General features: G+C 40.4%; 1 protein-coding gene across 2 annotated transcripts in view; it reads left to right on the top strand.

Annotated features, from left to right (window-relative positions):
- The window catches only part of LOC119902511, a 151252-nt gene that overhangs the window by 117653 nt on the left and 10897 nt on the right, over positions 1–22702 (top strand). For both annotated transcript variants that reach the window (XM_038718741.1, XM_038718743.1), the window contains exons 7-11: positions 10889–11145; positions 12332–12468; positions 15084–15205; positions 18806–18923; positions 22063–22383. In XM_038718741.1, coding sequence (XP_038574669.1) covers positions 10889–11145; positions 12332–12468; positions 15084–15205; positions 18806–18923; positions 22063–22383 — 955 coding nt within the window. The remainder of the gene's footprint in view (positions 1–10888; positions 11146–12331; positions 12469–15083; positions 15206–18805; positions 18924–22062; positions 22384–22702) is intronic.

The raw sequence follows: 22702 nt of genomic DNA on the forward strand, positions 1-22702 counted from the left end.
CACCTTTTCTCCATATTTGACTCCCATCAGGTGAGAGAGTTTTGATGGGTTTCTGACAAATGAATTTACTGCTTGAGTCACTGTGAACCAGCCTCCTTTTTATTACCATTTCCATCTATTTACAGCAAACATAAAGAAACAGCCGTATGAAACTCAATCACCGTATGACGCATCCAAATGCAATGTTTGCAGCGGCTGAGTGTAATTTGCAGCAAAAATGTTTTGACCAGTTTTGACTGCTGCCTTTCAGCAAAGGTCTTTCTGTGCAGAACATTTGCATGTACAGAAGGACCAATGACGCTCTGCCTTTACTTCCTGAGTTCAGATGGCTAATAGTTCCCTTTAGTGTAATGCTAGATGATTTCAATTTCAAACGGCCATTCCCTAAGCTGCCTGTCATCTCCAATAATCACATTCTTATGAAGATGTGTGTGCACAGTGAAAGTGCTGACACCAGTTCATTACCACTATGGCTTGTTAAAGTACATACATGTCTGTGCCGGGAGAAGGACGGGGGCCTCAGTGCTCACATGTAATATAGACTTAATAAGGAGGAGGGCACTGTGTGGGAAGCATGTCTGAGATATGACGCTTTCATTTCAAATGAGCCCTACAGACATGCTTCAGAGACTTCAATAAAAGTACACTTGTGTCTCCATTAATGCTGTCAGCCACCTCTCTATGGGATCTATGGGATGCCTGTCATGAGAGTGTGTGCTTATATGCTGATTGTGTATCCTGTGTAATAAGCACTAGACAGCCTGATACATGCATGCAGATTCAAGAGTAGAATGTGTGTGCACACGTGTGTATGCTGAAGTATCAAGGACATGTATGATGAGGCTGATCAATTTGCAGTTATTAAAGAATAAGGCTTCTATATGCTTTTAATGTCAACAAATTACATACAAAGAACAAAATCAACAATAAATTGATCCTACTAACAAGTATTGTTAGTAGGATCAATCAAACTTGTTTCCAAAGCCTGACACATTATTCCTCTGTGCCACAGAGCTCTTAAAACACACAACAATGAGCCGTTGCACTGGGTGTTCCTTAATTACCATGAGCACGCACAGGCTAGGAAATTATTTAGCTTTCTTTTAGAGCAAATGGATAGGTTTTTGTGCCATTTTTCAGATTTACATCTTCAGTAATGGACAAATAGGCTTGAGCAACAAGCAGTGAAGACATAACGTATTATGAGACAGACTAACGCATTGTTGGTTTTGCTGCTTTCATGGGATTTATTGACTGAAAAGTATAAAATCTTTACCCCATATCGTTTAAATATTAAATAGCAGCCATATTGTCGCCAGCTGATATGATGGAGGTTTGTAATAAGAGGAATAAAAGGGCTTTGTTTTTGGAAATGTTATTTTGTTTAAAATTTTATGAGAGCTGCATTTCATTGTATATGATTTTTCCAATTAATCAATTAATAATTTTATCTGTAAAATCAGAGATAATTAAAAATGCCCATTACAATGTCCCAAAGCCCAAGATGGTTTCTTCCTATTCTTTGTTTTGTCCAGCCAACAAAGATTGAAACCATCACATTTTTGCCATTTATACTTGATAAATGACTTAAATGATTAGGTGATTATTAAAAATTTCCTCCAGTTGTAAGTCATATGAATTTACTTTACTCTTAAAGAATAATTCTGATGTGATATAAAAAAGTTTAATTACCGCAATAAAAATTCTTTATTGAGTTATTCATTCAAAATGATATTACATTACTACTCGTCCATCATCCAGAATTCAAATATGCAAATATGGTTCATTTCAAAAGTGTAACTGTTGGACACAAGAAAACTACTTCACAAAAAGTCCATTCTCACTGGATGTGCACTTGAGGTTTCAGGCTACCACATCCCATCTGTGTAAGTTGCATTTGAAACCACGATTGGCTTCTAAGCTAATTGTGATGTCACATAACCCACAAGTGTTAAACTGAGATATACTGTAAGGAGACCACAGACAAATGTTCAGCAGTTGAATGTGAAAACAGCCTTCTAGAGTCACACTTGTGCATCATTCTGCACAATAAAGCTCATTCAAGTGAAGTCACAATAAGCAAAACACATTTTTAACCTTAGCAGGCTTTAAAAGTCAATAATCCAGCACGTATTAATGAACCTACTAATTGTTTCAGCACCAAATTTTGTTTTTTTCAACTTTTTATTGGATAGATGGAGTCAGACATGCTGTTTCATACACATACATCCTAGAACACTGTATCTCAGTGCTATATAATAAAAAATATATCTTCAAAATTTGGCAGATTTTTAAGATAATTTTGAGAAGTTGAACTTGAAGAAAATTGTATTTAAAATCCCATATTAGTTAAGCCCTTGTGAGTTTTGTGTGTTTTTGCTGTTGAGCACCTGAGTGCACAAGTATTTGTTTGTATGTTCTTGAAGTCATGTAGCCATACACACTGGTGTACTGTATGTGCACTCAGAGAGTGTGTGTAAATTTATCGCTGTGTCAGTTCTCAGCCTTGGGTTTGAAGGATTCGTTAAAAACAATCCGCACCTGGAGGTGCTGTGTAGAGCAGGATTTCCAAGTCCGGAATGAACTCCTTTGAAGAGTAGCAGAGAGGCAGGGAGAGGAATGGATACGGTAAGAGATGCAAGAAGAAAGAAGTCGAAGCCGAGGACCCAGGAATGAGGTGAAAGAGTAGGGATGAAGAACGAAAGAGGAGCACTGAGCGAGGAGTGTTAAAATGAGGTCCTGAGAGGCAGTGACAGCAGAAAGTGCAGTATAACAAGAGAGTAAGAGTATGAAGGAACCAGAGAAAGATATGCAAAGAGGAAGGGAGAGAGATGCAGAGACAGCAAGAGCTGAAAAAATCAGTGACAGTCTTAGAGAAATTAGCACAGCTAGAGACTGAAAAGCACAGGGAGGTAGAAATACCCATCCAGAAAGACAAAAATGAAAAAATATATAATAAAATAAAATGGGAAAAAAAATGCTAGAGATAGGGACATAGGCAGCGTGGCAACAACAAGACGGAATTAAAAAGTGAGAGCAGAGAGGGAAGAGGGGGAAAAAAAGAGCAACCTGCTGTGTATGAAAGGAGAATCGATGAATTCAGCACGTGCTGGGCCACTGGCAAAACGGGTGGGAAAATGACATGTAAACAAATACAGCAAACACCTCCCGCCCACAATATTCACCCCATTGGATTCCGCCACAGAAATCTCAAAGACACAAACAAAATGTACAATTAGTGATTCAACATGGCCTCCTTCGTGCTGTTTTGTGTTGCTTTAATCCCTCTACTAAGGCACCAAGGGAGGCACAGACATAGATTAGACCAGGATTGCTGCTATGGGTGAAATATTTAAACGGAAGACTCACAGGTTAGGTGTGGGTTCATTTTATGCTGCTAGCCATCTCTCAATATAAAGGTGGGTGTGCTACAGTAAACTCTTCACATGAATAAATAAGATTTGACTTGAATAGGTTAAAAGGGATTTAGCCTTTCAGGGTATCCACGCACAACTAATGAAAAACATGTAAGATAGGCGACAACTAATAGAATTAAAACAAACAAAGCGTAAAATTAGCGCTAAGCTCCCCCTCAGTTTCCACTTCGTTAAACAAACAAAAAAAATGAAGCTTCCATACTTTTTTAAATGCATATGTTTAGGGTGTGTTAATAATAACGCACACTGCCCAGTGTACATTTTCCGGAGTCAGAAGGGTTTCAAACTGTGAAGAAATTTAACGGGAACAGGATGATTTGTGTGCCCCCGGAGAAGGAAGGATTTCCGAGCGGAACAATTTATGTTGCCACAGAGTTGGCCTTGACCTTGCTGGTCATCTCGCTGCTGTGGGCTGAATCTCTTTAACCGTTGACCTAAGATGCACATTCCCTCACTCACACACACACAGGCACAGATTCACAGAGCGGGGATGCACACCTACACAAGCGCCAATAAACCACAGAGCGATATATATACTGAGGCACACATCAATATAACACACTTGACCTTGCAGCTCCCTGTGTTTAAACTGTGAGGAATGAGGGAAAAGAGCTGCAAAGAGGCGCGAATGCTCATTTAAGGACGGAGAAGGATGCTGCGCTGTGCTCGTCTTTACCTCAGCATGATGTGTCAGATGGGAGGTGGGTGGTAGATGGGGGGTGGAGGAGGGGGGCCAGGGTTAACAGCAGATTAGGAAGAAATAGAGTCAGTAGATGGTGGAAGGAACTGGGAGAGAAAATGTGATTACAAAATGGAGGAGAGGGAGAGGAAGGCAGACAGAAGAAGATGAGAAAGACGTGCCTATGAGCAGAGGGAGGAAGAGAATACGGTAGAGCCATGGAAAGGCGAGGGTAAGGCAGGGACATACTAGTGAAGCTGGGTCATTAACAGCCTGCAAGTCAGGGTGCCGGCTGAAGCCGCCTGCTGCTTATCACTGCTTATTTACTGTCAGTCCCACAGAGACCCCCAGCAATAAAAAGATTTCTCTCCTTCTCCCATTCTTCCTTCCTCTACCCCCTCCACCCCCTCCTCTCATCATCAGCTCTGTCTCACTCCTTTTCGTTACTCTCTCTCTGACTGATCTCCACACACGTCCAAATATTTAGAGCAGGGAGACACACAAGCTATAATGCAAGTAAATGCAAACATGCATGTACACACACACAGAGCCTCCCCACTCCATCTCTCGCTTGCTCCCTCGCTTTGTCCTCGCTCTGGTTTGTGTCTGGAGGCCATGTCAGACAGTGTGTGTTGTTTGTCTGTGGCTCTGACTCAGCCCAGGTCTGCATTGTTCAAATTTACGCACACACATATGAAGACACACATGTCCAGGCTGGTACATGTACACAAAATCAGCCACATACTAACGATCTAATCACTTGCTCTCTCTAGTTTCTCTTTTGTTTTATTTTTTTCTTTTATTCTATTCTTCTCTGTTCTCTTTTTTACCCCTGACTGGTCAGCTCCGCTCCGCTGCAGTTATTTACTTATTACATATTGCTATTAATGAATGTACATATTGCTGCTAATAGATTTTTGATACAGCATATGAACAAGGCCACAGTGTAAGTAGCAGGTAATTGAAGAATTAGCATAACAGTCTCAGTAGCTCCTTGACATTGCTCTGCAGCAGTGCCCCCTAATGGCCAGAGGATAACATTTATGGAAGCCCTAGCTGATGGTTGAGGTTTCCTTGAAATCAATAAACTAATCAAAGTCTAATCAACTGCCACACAATGAAGAGCAATTAGAAGAAAAGGAAAAGACACAAAAAGTCTTGTCATCACGTTGAGCTGAGGAACGCACATACTTAACATGCAAATCAGACATGTGATGATTTAATAAAGGCTCAGGGTGTTTTGATTGGGAGAGCATTTATAACCACTGATGCAGCCATATACACTTTAAAACAAACTAGGATAATGCTGTGATTTCATAACACCTCATTAATCATTTATACTGTATTTAATAGCATGCATATAACAAAGTCGGATCACTAGATGCAACACAAAGCATGTCACAACATCATTAATACGAATCCAGCAGCATCCCAATTCAGGAGGTTCCCTTTTGAGGTATGTTTTCGGGGTGCTGTGAGCTGTGTAAGCCTGCTATTTGTGCGCCTTTTATTCCTCTTACCTAGGGGACAAGCTAGCTCGCGCATGTGTCAGTTTGTCGTTATTATTTCCATATGCTCTCACTTAAAACGGCTGGCTAATCCTCGGTCACACGCCAGCAGCGCGCCCAGGATTATCTGTGTTTGTTTTTTCACACGGAGGAGAGATTGTGTTAATCTCCTCAGAGGGAAAAAGTGAGAGAGCGATAGAGAGAGACAGAGAGAAGGAGAAAAAGACAGACCAATGTCTTGCTCATAAGTTGAAAAAAAGGAAGACATGGGACATCTGAGAGTGAAATAAGACAGACGGCAAGAGACAAGTGACAGAGGGAAGGGAAGACGGCAGAGGAAGAACAAAGTCAAAAGGGAGATTTAGTCTTTGTTCTCTCAACTCTGCAGTTGTGCTTGTTGGCAGAAATGTCCAAAGCTGCTTTTGTCATCAGACAAATGTGATGTATGATCTTGATTTACAACGCACAAAATCAAGGAAGAACTCAAGCTGTCAAGGACAGCAGGGTGTTGAACACACACAAGCATGCACACCAGAGACCATACACATACACACTCGTAGGTGAGCACAAGTATGCATATGTTCACTTGCTTTCACAATGAATTGAGATGAATTTTCTCATCTTCCATCAATTACAGAACAGTCAAGGAGAAGCGCCACCTCTGTGATTTGAAGCCTCACCCTGCAGTGATGTACATTTCTTATAATGCATGCCCACACACACTGACACAAGAGCTTTCTCAATCGAGCATGTATGCCTATGGGTCGGCCTCTTTGAGTAGAGATGTATTATGTATCGCCAGTCTAGCATGCAGGTTAGCTAATTAATTTCTGCTAACTGTGAAGCGAATTTAAAAGGGAAATTGTACAGAGAAATTTGAATTTCAAAACGGATTGTGGGAGCACCGCATCGCAGGACAGGAGAAGGTTACACTTGTAGAGGGTGTGGGGGAGTGTGTCTTTTTGTGTGTAAGAGAAAGGCAACATTAACTAGAAATGGGGGCGGGGGGGTGTAGATCTAGAGCTCAAGATTAAGTCTTTGAATTGCTTGTTTTGTCCAACCGACAGTCCACAACAGCAAGATAATATTTTATGAAACTGAGACAATCAGCAAATCATCACGTTTGAGAAGCTGGAACCAGTGTATGTTTAAAGAGTAAATTATTAAAGGATCTTTATTGTCCAAGTGTGGAAATTTTTCTGGCTGGTTAAAAAAACGCATCATTAAAAATCACTATACAAGCAACACAACATACACAGTACAAACAGTAACGGATATGATTCCAGTGTAGGGACATATTTATGAATTGAGAGAAGTTATTGCATTTTGTATGAAAGACGTAAATGTTTTTGTAAATGTTCTTAGCCGCTGAAGCTGCTCTAAAGCGCCTTACAGAGGGCAATTTCATAAATTCATTAAATAAGTGGTGTACAGGATCTGATGCAATTTGTCTAGCTTTTTGTTAGCCTGTGTTTTATATATACGTCTCAATTGTTTCTGCTCTTTCCCAATAATCTTAAAAGCTATATTTGTGATTCTGCACAATCTGTTTTTGTCCAGACCATGTAGGCTAAATATATTAAATTATGTAGGCCTATATAAATTCAATTAGATTTCGAACACTCTCTAAAGTATTCTTATTTATGTGAGTCCACACATGAGTCCTATTTCTGGATCAGGTACAGACGCTGCATTGCTTTATTAAAAATATACTCTCTGTTGGCTGTAAAACTTACAGTATTTAAACTCCTCAACCGTCTCAACAGGCTTATTGTTAATCAAAACAGGAGGAAAAAAAGGACAGGCACTGTGGTGGCTCATGATCGCTAGCTCCTTAGTCTTCCTTTTGTTAACATAGAGGACACTGAACTCACACCACTTAGTAAGCTCTTCAATACCTTTAAGATATGTTGACTGTTCAGCTGTGTCCCCCATCTGCATAAGACCAACAACCACCATGTCATCAGTATATTTATACAACTGGCAGGTTAGAATTCTTAATCTGGATTTCATTTGTGTATAGAGAAAACAAAACAGGTAAAAGCACACAGCCTTGTGGTGCTCTTGTGTGTTTGTACTAATTACACTTTTTTGAGTTAGCATATTAAATGTACAGTCACTTCATCTATTAATCCTCATATTTTCCCTTTTCCAGAGAAGATCCAGTAAATCTGTCCTCCTCATGTTCACACACACACACACCTCACCCCCTGACATATAAATGCAGCAATCAGCTCTCAGCTGTGTGGACAGTGTGAAGCATGAAAGATTGAGAGCATGCTACTGAGATTAGCAGCAGTAGTAGTAGAAATACTGCCTCTACTTCTGTAAGATAGTAGTTATTACAAGAAGTAAAGTAGCAGCATTTATGGCAAATATATACCTTATTCACATCCCCCATTCTGTCACTCTCCTCTGCCTCTATGTCTATAGCCTCACTATGCTAATGTTCAGCTAGCAGCTCAAAGGGCATCACTGGAGACTTGGGGGGGGGGGTCTGAAGTCACTGTCACTGCCATTAAGAAAGACACTTAGGATTGCGCTACTAAAACACAAGCCATTATTATTTCAAGTTTATTGAACAGGGACCATGCGTTATGAAACACTGACTTCATGCTTGAAATCTGATGCATTACACAGAGACATAGCTAAACAATTAATTTTCATCCCCAGTCCCTGGACCAGTTACTGGCCAGTATGGACATTGTTCTATAAATTCTTGTAATATCTAGGTTTTAAAATGGCTAAAAGACAGCGGGAGAGATGAACATGGGAGTGTCAGCAGTCAGAGGGTTTAAATGCATGTTTTGAGTTTGTGAAGGTTGCATGTTCAAGCTAAAACAGGGGGTTAAGTTGCTTTTTAAGGTATGTCTTTATCATGTTCAACATGCCACCAGAGCACACTGTGTGTGTGTGTGTGTGTGTGTGTGTGTGTGTGCACAAGAAAGAAAAACATGGAACAAGGGTGGGGGCTGTACTGTGATAAGTGCTTCCTGTTAAGGGGGAATGAGGAAGAACGATGAGTGTGTATGTTGTGGTTTGTCAGAGCCGGCGCCCTGTCGCACACACTGGAGGAAAAAAATGATGGGTAGCGGGTGACTAGGAGGGTGGGTGATGGACTGGGTGAGCTAGCGAAGGAGGGAAACGGAGTGATGGAGTGCTGGATGGCAGGAGGGCAGGGGGGTGATGAGTGTGTGCTCACAGTGTAAGTGACGCCTCTCCTCTTCAGACAGATTGTCTCGCTCTCCCTGTTAGAGAACCTTTTCTCTCCATCTATCCAGCCAAACCCCTCTCTACACACACACTCTCTCCATCTCCACAGACAATTCTTCTTGTTTATTTATTTTTCCTGCAGAGATATTCCCCAAATTGCCTACATTTTGAAGTCTTTCAAATTCGCCCTTTTCTCTGCATAATTTCTAATCAATCTTCACCTCTTTCTAAAACTGCTGATTTTCTGTGAAGCAGTTTATTCTGGTTTACAGCTCAGAGAGAGGGAAGAAAATAGACGGAGAAATAGAAAAAGAGAGATCTGAAAAGAAGGAGAGCGCGCAAGCAAGAGGATATCAATATTCCCACTGCCGCTGGGATCCTCAGAATGATTTTTTTCCGACTGTTTGAATCTGACAGCAAATATTCTGCGTAGTCAAGGAGCCTATTTATCCTCTGTCCAACATGGTTCTATGTGCCAGTCACACTGAAATGATTCATATACACGCTTACTTTAGGGACACACACATACTGACATAGGATCTGAGGACACATATGCTCAAAAGAACCACTTGTACCACACACTAATACCTCAAACAGATGTTTTGAACCAGACAAAAACATGTTGCTTTCCTGAAATTTAATCAACAGCAGGTGATTGGCAGGGTGTGTGAGAGACAGTGGATGTATGTGATTACCTGTGTGTGCCTCTGCCCTTGCTAACAATCATCTCGGCAAACCCGATCAGAGGCTATCTCGTCGCTTTGCTGGTGGGAGTGTGGCACGCAATCACACTGACACCTCAGACAAATAGGCTTCATAACGTCTTTGTAACAAGCAATCATTGGGGCCTGGGCCCCTATCCCCAGTGAAATCTCTTCTACCTGTGTAGATGCAAGGATACAAAGGTATCTTCAACACTTATAACCAGGTCTCCATTGTGATAGAAGAGCCGCCATGGTGATGGAAATGATGTTCTAAAGGAAAGTGTTTTTATGAAAAAGTATGTGGTTTTCAATTTCATCGTAGGAAAAATCTATTTGTATATGGCACTTATTTGTCGACATCGCAGCTATGCAGCACAGCAGACACTCTGCACTACCTCTGAAAGTGAACTCCAAATCCATAATGTATGTTCACACAAACACATTTGTCCAAGTTTCACTCCCACATCGTTTCATAAGGTCTGCAACTACTCCTACCAACATGTTTGTAACATTCTAATGAAACACACTACCTGCCAGGTACCCACCAACACAGTTCCAAGCGTGTTGCCAACACGCATCAAACAATGCTGGAGCTAGATAAAATGTTCAATGCAAATACCACCACCACTACATACCACTTGCCTACATCCATCTGTGCTGTATGTAGATAGCATCACAAATCTTACATTCTCCTACGAATACAGCATCAATATTCAACTTCACGGCAGTGAACCCTGCAGTGTTAGCATGTCGAGAATATCTCAACATCAGCTATAAGCAATGTCTAACTAACATCCAAACATGTAGTTACTTCACTGTCGGCGCTCTCAAGAATCCTTTCAACTCTTTGAGCATCAGCAATCTCATTGGCAATGCTGTAACATCAACACCTACTGAATGTCTTTTCCTACTTCACACAAGCCCACCATCTAAGCGTCCACCCACAACAACCTTCAAAAGTATCACTTCGAATATCCAAACATCACAACATGTAAGGTAACCGTAGTATTATTCACTCCAAATCCTTCTCAGCTGATTTTGGATGTGACCATTCTCTAGCCTCTGTGAGCTGTTATCTATTAGAATAATGCATTATTTGCCTTCTCTGTGCTTTTGATATGTAATTTAGCAGTCATCTGTGGAAATTTTAGTATTAAAATTGGACCAAAGGAAAGCACAAAACAGTTAATTGGATCTGACGTTTGTAACAGTGACATTTGCCTAATTTCTTCCTATTAAAAAGTGTCACAGTGGTGTAAGTAAATATCTAAACCTTGGATGATTTTATACTTCTACATTACATATTTTAAACCCTTCTAACCCACCCATCTCCGTTGTCTTCCCCAGGCAGTAGACTATGAGAGCCGGAGCTCCTACTCCTTTTCTGTGGAGGTCCTCAACCCCATAGTAGATCCTCGCTTCTTGCGTCGAGGCCCCTTCAAGGACCGGGCCTCCATCAGAGTAGCAGTGCTGGATGCAGACGAGCCTCCGAGGTTCTCCCGAGCCCGATACCACATGGACGTATCTGAAAACTGTCCGCCAGCCTGCACTGTGGGCCGGGTTAGCGCTGTAGACCCTGATACTGGTCTTACTAACAATATCAGGTACAGTAATAGGCTTCTGTCATCATTTAGCATGTAAAATTTCAGTGGTACAGTTAAATTTCCCATAAATTTCCCTAAAGCTGGTCCATTATACTCTTTATTGAGAATTGTCAATAGTCTAGTATTAAATGAATGCTTTGATGTTTTGAAAAATGTGCTAATTTGCTTTCTTCCTGAAAGTTAGGTAGCCAGCTAGACTGGCTCTTTTTGTTGAGTTAAACAAGGAGATATCACTAGAGGTGCTGGTAGGCGTGGTTTGTTACATTTGGACAGAGCCAGGCTAGTTGTTTCCCCTGTTTCCAGTCTTTGAGCTGAGCTAAATTCACTGTCAGCTGGCTGTATCTTTATATTGAGCATACAGATGAGAGCGTGATATCAATCTTCTCATCTAATTCTCAGGGGGAATGTGATTAAGCACATTTCCCAAAATGTTCCTTGAAGTATTTACTGTGAATTAAATCATAACAATACTGTTACTGTACTTGCTGAGAGTTATCTATCTTAGTTAATTTAATGTTGAGAGTGTAGGATTTTTTTAAATATTGATTGCGTAATCTCAGGCATAAACATTTTTAAGCGAGAGATATATTGTTTCCTCAATTGAAATTCAAACTCAGAAACAAGACTCAACAGTAAGAGCTAACCAAATAAATAAAACCAAACTACAACTAACCAAATGCCCACTCAGTGTTCTCATGAGCTGACAGTAACCACATATTTCTTTAGGTTCAATCCTTTCTCAAATATTTTATATATATATGTATATATATATATATATATATAGTTTGGAGAAGGGAGGCGAGTGATTTATCTGTAACATCCACTGAAAGCCGTGTCGCAATTAACCAGCAAAAGTGCTAAGAGTGAGTGTGTGGGGAAGAATGATAGTTGGTATATTCATAGAGATATTTAGATAATCGGTGGCACTTCAAAAGAACTCTTATCAGCTGCGATAATCTCCCTATATTAATTCTTTGGCTATTTGAATGCAGACTTCCTTATCGCTCCCTCACACACTTGCCCTGTCTGCTTCTTTCACGCTGCACCCCACTACCGTCTCTGCTTGCTTCTCCCTTCCCTCTTTCCTTCTGTACTTCTCTCTGCCCCTTCCTAAATTCACTTACATTCACCTTCCTTCTTTCAACACAACTATCTTTCTCCTCCCACCCTACTTTCTCTTTTCCAGGTTCTCCATTGATCCTCAGTCAGACCCAGAGGCTCTGTTTCGTATCAGCCCAGACACCGGCCTCATTGTGACAGCCATGGAATTGGACCGGGAGCGCGAGCATTGGCACAACATTACTGTCATCGCCACCCAGAGAGGTCAGAGGTCACTCTTTGTACGCCACTTCACACCAGGATATCATTAGAGCTTGTCCATTGGATTATGTCTTTTTATTTAAGGCTAAGTCTCTTAAATCAAACCAGCATTATACCACCACTGACACCTGCACCCACTGTTTAGCAAGAGGGTGTAAAAGGTTTAAGGAAGTGTAAACTGTATATTGTACGGTGTCTGAAAAGCACACTAGCCAGTTTGTGATGCACTTCACTAAGCGGCTTAACACTCAAATCATCAAGCTATGAGGGGAATGGAGACAAATAATTTGTAACATCTTGCCTGAGAAACAATCGATCTGTGTTGTGTGAGTTATCTGATGCTGCAATGGATCTGTTCTTATAAGGATTCAGCTGGAAGAATTAAAGCAACCAAATCGAAGACAACCATTGCTTTATAGATACACTGTGGCTGCAAAGGAGAACGGTAAACATCTTTCAAGCAAGGATACCCAATTTCAACAGACACTGAGGCATTTCAGAGGTTATATTTCAATCATAAAAGAGACCACAAGTGAACAAAGACAATGAGATGAGAGATGAAAGGACAATAACAAGGTCCATTTAGTGGCTATTCTGGAGCTTTCAGTCATGATCAAGGTGAGGTTGTTTTGTCGACTGCTATTTCTAAGTTCAAGAAAAGCATTAGCCTGGATATATTGTATATTTTTGTTATTGTCTACAAATGGCATGGAAAGTGCATCTCTCAATACTATCTGTCATTCCCAAACTCATTGTTACTATAATATATTGTACTGTATATTGGAAAAAAAGAGCCATATATATATATATATATATGGCTAAATAAACAGCTAGGCAATGTATTTTTAACAAATGTTTCTCAAATAGAAGTAACTAATGCATTTGTTGAGGACTGTTTATCAGCCGTAGATTAATACACATGTGGTGCTCTAGTGAGTATTTTTGACAGCAGGATGGTGTATGTGGGACTGACTCAAAATAAATTACAGTATCTATGTTTATGATATGAAAAGAACATATCACTCAATGAAAAAGTGTGACCTTTATATTTTTGGACAACCATGGAGCTCTATGATAAGACATATCAGGCTTTGGATACACAGACAATACTTATTATTGGATCAATTCATTGATCATTCAGTTCTTTTCATGGGATGTGTTGACAATCTAAAAATCTGGAACATCACCAATGTAGATCCGAAGTCATGAATCATCTTAATGGTCAAATGTGGTTTTGAAGGCACTGACAAATGATGTCTTCCTATGGGTGCCAGATCTGTAAATGAACAGAAAATGCTCACACACTTACATGTATGGGTCATTTTGGAAGGCAATGACAAACAACTTATTTTATTGTTCAGTTTAAAATTAGCACCAGCCTTCTGGTAAATCCTGGCTAAGTTCTAACAAGCCATTATTTGGATCCTTTTCTCAGGCCCTAAAAAACAGCCACACAGGTTGGTCTAAAAGTGAAAGTATTATTGGAGAGTGCTGTCCAGTGGCTGCTGTGTGCAAGGAAGGAAAGTTGTTTTCCTGCCAAGTCTTGCTCTGGACCAAGTTAATCTTTATTTAAAATCTACTCAGGGCTCCTTGTGGCAGCAGAGTTGGTAGGACTGTGGCAGCAGCACAGTGAGTGCCTGTCTTGAATAATGAGCTCTATGTAATAAACAGACTGTTGGAGGCTATGTTGACATAAAGCACAGTAGGAGTCCTGCCATGGCCACAGGCAGGCCAGCTCACCCAGTGGCATTACAGGAAGAGCTCATTTTAGGCTTTTCAGCGATGGGAACCGGTCGCTGTCATCCATGACAGTGTTATTGCTCTAGGTTTGAGAACATGATGTGGGAGTGTGTGAGTGTGTGTGTGTGTGTGTGTGTGTGTGTGTGTGTGTCTTATTTTACAGAAAGTGTGGCCCACTGTGTTGCAGGGTTGCCTGCTTAGATAAATGAGTGAAGATGTGTGCTGTTGAGCCTGGATTGTGCCTGAGCCTGACACAAGAGCAGCCTGAAATGTAATGGTGAATGTTCAGCTTAGAATATGATTCTGTGCGTTTCAAGCGTGGCTGTGAGAACTTCATGTTTGAGTGTGTGTATATCCAAGTGAATGGGGTGTGGGAGACCCTCTGCCAATCCATTTAAACTGCGCCCTTGTGTAACTGCATGCAGATTGACTGCTTTCTTCATCCCTCCTCTGCTCCCTCTCTCTATCTTTTTCTTAGAAACAGACACACACACATACATACTTGACGCTGTGAGATCCTTTGGCTAAGAATGGAACAGTTTGATGTGGAAAAATGCGACTGCTATAGAAGCATCTGTTGTACTCCAGCTTGGAGCCTATGAACTGTAACACAAGCCAAATGAAACCAAATGTATCACTACTGTATATTTTGCCAATTGTGTGGTCGCTAATATGATCTGAGTGCTGTTGAAGTTTTTGGACAAAGACTGAAATGCTTGATCTCACTTACAGGGACAATTGAATGGATATAATGGAGCGCGAACGTGCACCTATCTCTGGTGCAAATTAATTGTTTTCATATATTTTAAATACAGCTGTCTATAGGCATCTGCAGAGTGCTGTATTGTAAGCTGCCTGTTTCTGATTTGCTCCATCAGACAATCCCAGCCAGGTGTCCAGAGTTCTGGTTGCAATAGAAACATTGGACCTGAATGACAATGCACCGGAGCTTGACAGGCAATACACAACAGCTATGTGCGACTCATCCACCATCGGGCAGGTCAGTCTGTTTAAATTACCTTTGATGTCAATTAATTTGTCTGTATGAAGATTTCTGTTCCAGGAGTACAATGTAAAGTCCCTATGTGTACAAAATGAATTTTAATAGCATCTTTCACATTACAGTGCTGGAACAAGCTGTTGTTTGTATGAAAATTGGTGCACGCAAAAGGATCTGCTTTTGTTTTCACACTTCTCCACTTTTGGGAACAAATTCTTGGAACAAAAATTATTTGGCACTCCTCGTATGGTGATACTAAATGCAAGTTCCAGGTACTTTCGAGGGTTGTCAGCAGTGCTGAAAATTGTAATTTGTCAAGAAGACGCAATAGAACCTAGTACCAAAGCCTCACAAGGTTTTTAAAAAGTTAACGTTACGGGCAGCCCTAGGTTATTGTTGTTTACTGGTTATCAGCAAATACTAGTATGCTACTACGCTAACCTAAGATGATGAACATGGGAAACATTATATGAGCATGTTAACATGCTGACGTTAGCATTTAGCTCAAAGCTTAATGCTTAGTACAACCCCACAAAGCTGAAAACATGGCTGTAGACTCTTCTACATTCAGACCACTTAGTCTTAGTCTCGTTCAACAGCGTCGGGTCATTTTTACGGGGCTTTAGCCCCGAATGTAACTCAACAGCAGCAACAAAAATATTTTCCATGTTAATATGCAATAATCTTCATGACAAAGTCTGTCTCGCAGGTCTTCAAAGAGCAGAGGCTACTCACAATAACTGATACATTTTGTTTGAAGTTCAGGTAATGTGACCCCACCACCGTTACTCAGCCTGCCTGCATTTAGAGAGAGCATGAGAGAGAAGAGAAAGAGAGAGAGCGAGAGTGCATTGCTCACAGCTTCAAGGCTTCTCCGCGACTTCTGAATTGCAAAATTGTAATCAGTATATTTAAATATAAATGTTGTCAGCCAGTGTTTAGTCAATGTATTAACACAAACGGCTAACAGTCCCTGCACAGTAGTGAGAGAATATCATGACACCTGACCGCGACACAGACACCTGACGCTCTGTGTCCTGCTGTCTCTGCCCCCCTCGCTGTGAGACACTACTGTTTTACTGTCTTCAGGATGCTTTATTCCCTCGGCTGTGAGCTGCACTTTATCAGAAGTGCAGAAGTGAACATTTGTGTGGAATTATGGTGATATTGCTATCTGAGTGTTTTCAGTTTGGGTTTTCTTCCTCTGATGAAGATCAGTGCGCTCGTCTCATTGAGTAGGCTACAGTCCCAGACGGGCTCTGTGTCTGTCAGACGGTCTGAAGGGGGTAGCCTCAGGGGTGGACTGGTAATCTGGCATAGGCTACTGGCCGACGAACCTTTAGGGCTGTTTGGTATTGGAGTGCTGCAGTAGCTTCAACATCAGCTGCATAGCCTTTTGAACATTTTCATCAATATTTCTTTTTAGACTAAATTCAAATTAATTAAGCTAATTTATCATTAAGGTGAAAAGATGCCACATAAACAAAGACTTTAGGCTACTTCAGGCATGCCTGCATGTATGGAAACTCAGCTGGGATTAAATTAAATGAGAAAAGTTGATCTACAGGAGAAACATATCTGACATCAATACAGAATGCCTGACTTACTGCATTATATTACACTAAATTATTTTATTTTGAATTGTCACCTCAGACATTTTCTCAATAAATTGGTGCAAAAAAAAATTAAGTGTTTAAAGCCCACATTTTTCAGGGGGAGGACCCCCAGACCCCCCCTAGTTAATATTATCAGTGTTAATTATTATCAGAAAATGAGACAGATGTTAGAGTTACTGTGTAGAGGTCATTTACTGTTGCTTTACAGACATACTTTGGGTAGGCGGCAACGGGGGGTGGGGGGTGAAAACAGGTGAAAACATGAAAGATTTCTGGGCTGGGCTAAGCCCCCAATGTTTCAAGAGCCTGGAAACGCCCCTGGTCTCGCTTAGTCTTGTTCAAAGGTATATGCAAGCTTAAACTGCTATGCTATGCTAACGAACATATTTGCTTAAATTATTAACACGCATTGTTTTTGTACATTTTGTACAAAAATTACATTTGGCTGATTAGTATCTTGTTATATTTATACTTTATACATAGGGTGTATGTTTGGGATACCATTGCCATGTATACCATACCATATAGTATGTTGTACTAGCATAAACAAAGCATGTACAAATATTCATAATAAATCTGGATTAAAGTTTCCATTACAATGCCAAACAAAATGGACTAATACTTTATTTTATTACTTTTATTAAGATGTTCATGTCGTCAGTTGTCAAGCGTTAGATTCATTTATTTCAAACAGTGATATAAAGAAACAGTTCTTCAGAGCTGCTTCCATTTAAATAAGGAAGTATTTCATACAAAGCCATGAAGTATGGGAACATATACAGTACAGTAGTACTAAGCTAAATCTATTCAGATGTGGCAGCATACAGCTACAGTTTGCACATTCACCATGGAGGCAGGTGAATCCTCCATGGCCTGTTATCAGAGCACAGCAGCTATTCACATTGTAATTAAACTCGAGTCTCCTCTCAGACGGTCTCCCTCCCGCCTGCCTTCCATCTTGCTTTATTTGTGCTCTTGCCTATTTTTCTGCATCACGGTGCTCTTACTTGATGCTATCTCAATTATAGAAATCATCTCTGTGCTCCTCAGTCTCTCTCTGGAAACCGTCCTTTGCGCTCTTTTTTCCCCCCCTCTATCTTCAGTATTCCATGCTGGCTCCATCACCATCATTTGGTGTCTTGGCCCATCTGTTGTTTTTGCTGGTGTTTTCATTGCTCTGCTTGTGTCTTTGTTGTTTTCGCCACTAAATCTGTGATTCTGTGGCAATGGCGTTGATTTGCTTTTGCCTGTGATGTTCATGTTTGTGTTTGTGTATACTCTGTGAGTGAGCAGGAAGACAGTTCAAGAAAGAAAGATTATGATATCTTTGAATGTGTTGGGGTTGTGTATGCACGTCTCTGTATGACAAGTCATTAGCCAAAACGCGTTTGAATATTCACACTCCGCAACTGATAACATAATGCGACTGTACATAAATCTTCTCAAGGCCTAGAGACACTAACACAGAGAGAGCACACGGCACCCTTCATCCCTGCATTCAGTCTCATAACTAGCACTCGAAAGCATTTCTGAAAGGATTTCTTGCATAATGACAACCAGAGTTTTTCATTAAAAAGAAATTACCCATCAGCTAAGGCTGTGGGAGATTTTTTTTTTGATTAATTTTGTTACGATTGCCGCTGTAGACTGGTGCAAATGCTATTACAAAATTGAAAGCCACACTGCACTGTATTTGTGAAAGGCGATTCATGTCAGACACAGTTATTTATTGGGTGCCAGTATCAGACTCAGTTCGCTTGTGTCTCTATACTAATTGTCTGGCTTGTTTTGATTCCTGCTGACGCCGGCTAATGGTTTGTAACTTAAAGCACTTTCACAAATACAGTGCAGTAGTGTTTCTCCCATTACCTTCTTCTCTCTGCTCTCTGTGCCCCCCCCCCCCCCCCCCAATCCACACACACACACACACACACACACACATTAACACCCAATCTCCTCTGCTCTCTCTATCTCTGTGTTTCAGGTGGTGCAGGTGTTGCGAGCGATTGATAGAGATGAGGGAGGGAATGACAGCACTGTGTATTTCAGCATCCCTCCGGAGTCCAGCGCTGCCCTCAACTTCAGCGTCAGGGACAGTGGTGGTAGGTACTCAATCTTTCCCCCTCTTTCAATTCACTTCCCTAGGCAGATACATGCTGTTTTTGCCCACTTTTTTAAGGCTCTTATTCCAATATTTTCTTTCAGTTTTACTCTTTCCATCTTCGTCTTTTCTCCTGTTCTCTCTCTCTCTCTCTCTCTTACCCTTTGCCTCTTCCTCTTCTTTCTGCCTCTCCCTTCCCCTTTTCTGTCCCTGCCTCTCTGTTCTACCATCCATCTCCCAACTCTGGTGGCCACATTGTTTTGCTTTGTTATCCTCCACTCTTTTATTCGTCCCTCTTGTTTGCCTTCCCATATCCACTACATCCATCTTCTCCCCACAGCCACATATACTTACTGTTTACAATGAAAAGCTTTTGAAGAAATCAGAGCTGCTTCATTTAATTCCCTTCAACCCAAATGAATTTATATACTTAGTATTTGATTCTAGTACATTCTCTGTCTGTACTGCTTTCTTTGGCCCATTTTCCCTGCACAAATACACACACATAGTGTATATAGAGTGCATGTACACGCTGATATAGACACATACAGTACAGCACAGTACAAACATGTAAACATACACATTCACACATGTTGGGCTATGTCCTTTGTAACTGTATGTTATTTGTAACTGTAAGCATCACATTATAGTAGTAGGGGTTATTTTTGCTTACATTTATAAAACAAAACAAAAAAGTTATATAAAATAAAAGTTTCTGCATTAATATCTACTGTGTTCAGATTACATTCACAAAAAATCTTAGGTATTTTTTTATATAGATAAAGACAACATAATTGGTCTACAAATATATTTTTAGCAATTATGCTGTATGTGAAGTTTTATTGTAAACAAACACAGTTGTGTTTGCAGGCAGTTTTCAGCACCAAACACATTGTTTGTATCCTTGAGGCCTAATAAACATGCTGAATAAAACATTCACAAAGCTGACATTTTGTTTATATTTTGAAACCTGCACAATTTACTGTACAGTACATCCTTGATTTCATCGATTGATAGTCTTTTTCATTTTTCACCTTTTGATGTTTTACTACACTTTTTGATTACATTGGTCTGTCAAAAAAAAAAGTGTGTAAAAGAGTAGAAAAGTGTGAAAACTTGGATGTTTCAGCTTACATGAACTACACATTTGCATTACAACTCTCTGTAGCTGGCAGAAATACCAAAACATTATGGCAACAGATGTTAAAAACGTGAAGTCCAGTTTAGGCGGTTAAATTCCTGTGTCATGTTAGCTAGATATATCAGTTGTCTATCAAGCTGTAGCAAGTCGATTTGTCCAATATATATTTACTCTTAAAAAATGTTGCAGTAGGCTATTTATTATTATTTTGGCCACTTAGGGGCAGCGCAACAAAACGCCATATTGACACATTATCACCTTAAAAAGTTGATATGGTGAATGTGCTAATAGTCTTTTACACATCCAGCAGACACAGAGCAGCATTAGCATTTATCTGAAGTCATGTTTCCGTCCACTTGACAAATGTCCAGCATTCACTCTCTTTTTAGCTTTGTTTTGGTCTCCACCATCTACTGAGGTAAAGTTTGGGCTATTTAGCAGCTAAATGCTTTTAAAACTGTTGTACTGCAGTTACAAATGAGGTAGATGAAAGTGGTGACAGTGAACCCAACAATAAAGTTGTAGGCCAGAAAACCAAAACAACACCAAACAACAAAATATGCTTAAACACTCAGTAGAGCTGAGGGGAACTGCAGAGTTGGTTGATAATTCTCTTTGGGTTTGGCAGTATGAGCAACATTTTCACATTACACAGATTAATTTGAGCCGTTGTTAATTGTTAAAATATTTATTAATGCAAAATTAAGCAAACTATTTCAAAAGGATAAAAAAGTTCATAGTTAATTATATTTTGATATGCTGTCATTTATTTAGTAAGCACTAAATGTCTGCTGTAGATTTTTTTAACTCTGATGTAACATCGGACAGTACTGGCATATTCAAAAGTATGATTTATAATTCTGGTGGCTGACGAGCTAAGTACTTATTGGCTATCATTTGCACAATTTGGCCTGCTAACTGTTGCTAAACTTGGCAAAACCATGAGGAGCAAACCTGCTCTAGTTGGACTGTGGATCAGGAGGATAAACTCACTGACATGTGGAATCAAAGGCCTCTTTGATGTGTCATCCAACAGGAGAACAGAGAAAAGAAGAACATGTTCTGTTCTCATATGGACAGCTTGTCTGACAAAGGCATGTGACACTGTTTGCTTTGTTATAAACACTAATGATTCGATCTGTGATTTGGATCAGAGAAGATTGTTACGATAATTGAGTCACGTTTATATGACTTTGCAGTGCCTTTCATACTGATTAAATATGTTCCACACTATGTCTAGTTGCCCTCTTATCTGTGGCCTTATTTTTTGGAGCCTTTCATTTAGAAAAAATCTAAAAATATCTCCCACACAGACACTTCATAGCTCTTTCTTCCAAAAGTAAGAGGACCAATGGATGCCATTTGCTGCTTTGTTCTTACTGTTCTCTGTCCATGTGAGCCTCTCGTTATCGATGAAAATGGCAACATCTCAGAAACAGTGAAAGATGTGTGAGCTTAGGATGTGTTCCATGTGTGAAAACATACAGTCATGGCGGCGATGCTTTTAATGTGCAGGCTCTGCTCTGCCCATTTGGATTGGCACTGTCAATCAGGAGAAGTGCCGACAAGTGTGACATAATATGTTATATTGACAGTAGTTTTAACTTTATGTTTAAGTTTTTTGTTGCAAATTTGGAGCCATTAATCGTGAAGTGTAGCTATAGTAGAGAGGAACGATACTCTCTGTTCTAATTGAAACACTCTGCAGTTAATTCATCCTGTTAGCTCAAATTACTATCATTGTTATTCTGTTGTGAGACATTGTGGCTTCAGTGGTAGAAAAAGGAAGTATGAAATTAAATAGTAATAATAATAGAGGAAGCTGGACCCATTACTTTGTGGTAGAAACCAGTCACCATTTGATTGGAGTCCCAAATTTGCAAACATGATTGTAGTGAACTTTGAAGATAACTTCACCATTTTAACCTTCTGCTGCCATTCAGCCCAGAAAAAAATTGTACCGTGCAGTTAACAATGGATGAATTATCTTCCTCTCCAGGCCCCACAGGCAGCCTGGTGCTTCTGTCCCAGCTCCAGCCACTGTCCCGCTCCCAATCCTCCACCCTGACGCTGTACGTGCCACTGGTCCTGAGGGACGGGATGTCAGGCCTCACCAGCACCGGGACGGTCACCGTGTCCGTCTGTCCCTGCCTGAGAGGAGGGGCACGGGCTGGGGAGAAAGAGAAGGAAAAACAGGTCGAGGGCGAGTGGGACTGGGAAAGAGAGGCGGTGTGTCTCCCTCAGCAGTCCACACTTCCTTCCCCTGGGCTCAGTACCGCTGCCCTGCTGGCTATTCTGGCTTGTGTCGCTACGCTACTAGGTAAATATTTTGAAACATAGAGTTTATGAACAACACAGTGATGAAGTCCAGGGTCACCATAAGACAATAACAACAGTGAAAATTAAAGATTTGAATAATTTTTGTCTGTTGAAAGACCCCTTCTTATATGACCTACATCATGTTTTCACTACAGCGCTTAGTATTATTTATAGAGTGAAGTTATATCATTAAAATGTATTGCCTATAAAGGAGTTTAATGTTAATCTACAAATAAAAAGATGAGTAAATAGTGTTTAGGGCTGTTTACCCTCCACCACATCCCTGGATGCTTAATCTGCATAGGAAAATAATGGAATCA

This window comes from Micropterus salmoides, unplaced genomic scaffold, assembly GCF_014851395.1.
Source record: "Micropterus salmoides isolate LMB-PRFRI ecotype aquatic unplaced genomic scaffold, ASM1485139v1 Ms_hic_scaffold_14, whole genome shotgun sequence".
NCBI lineage: Eukaryota > Metazoa > Chordata > Actinopteri > Centrarchiformes > Centrarchidae > Micropterus > Micropterus salmoides.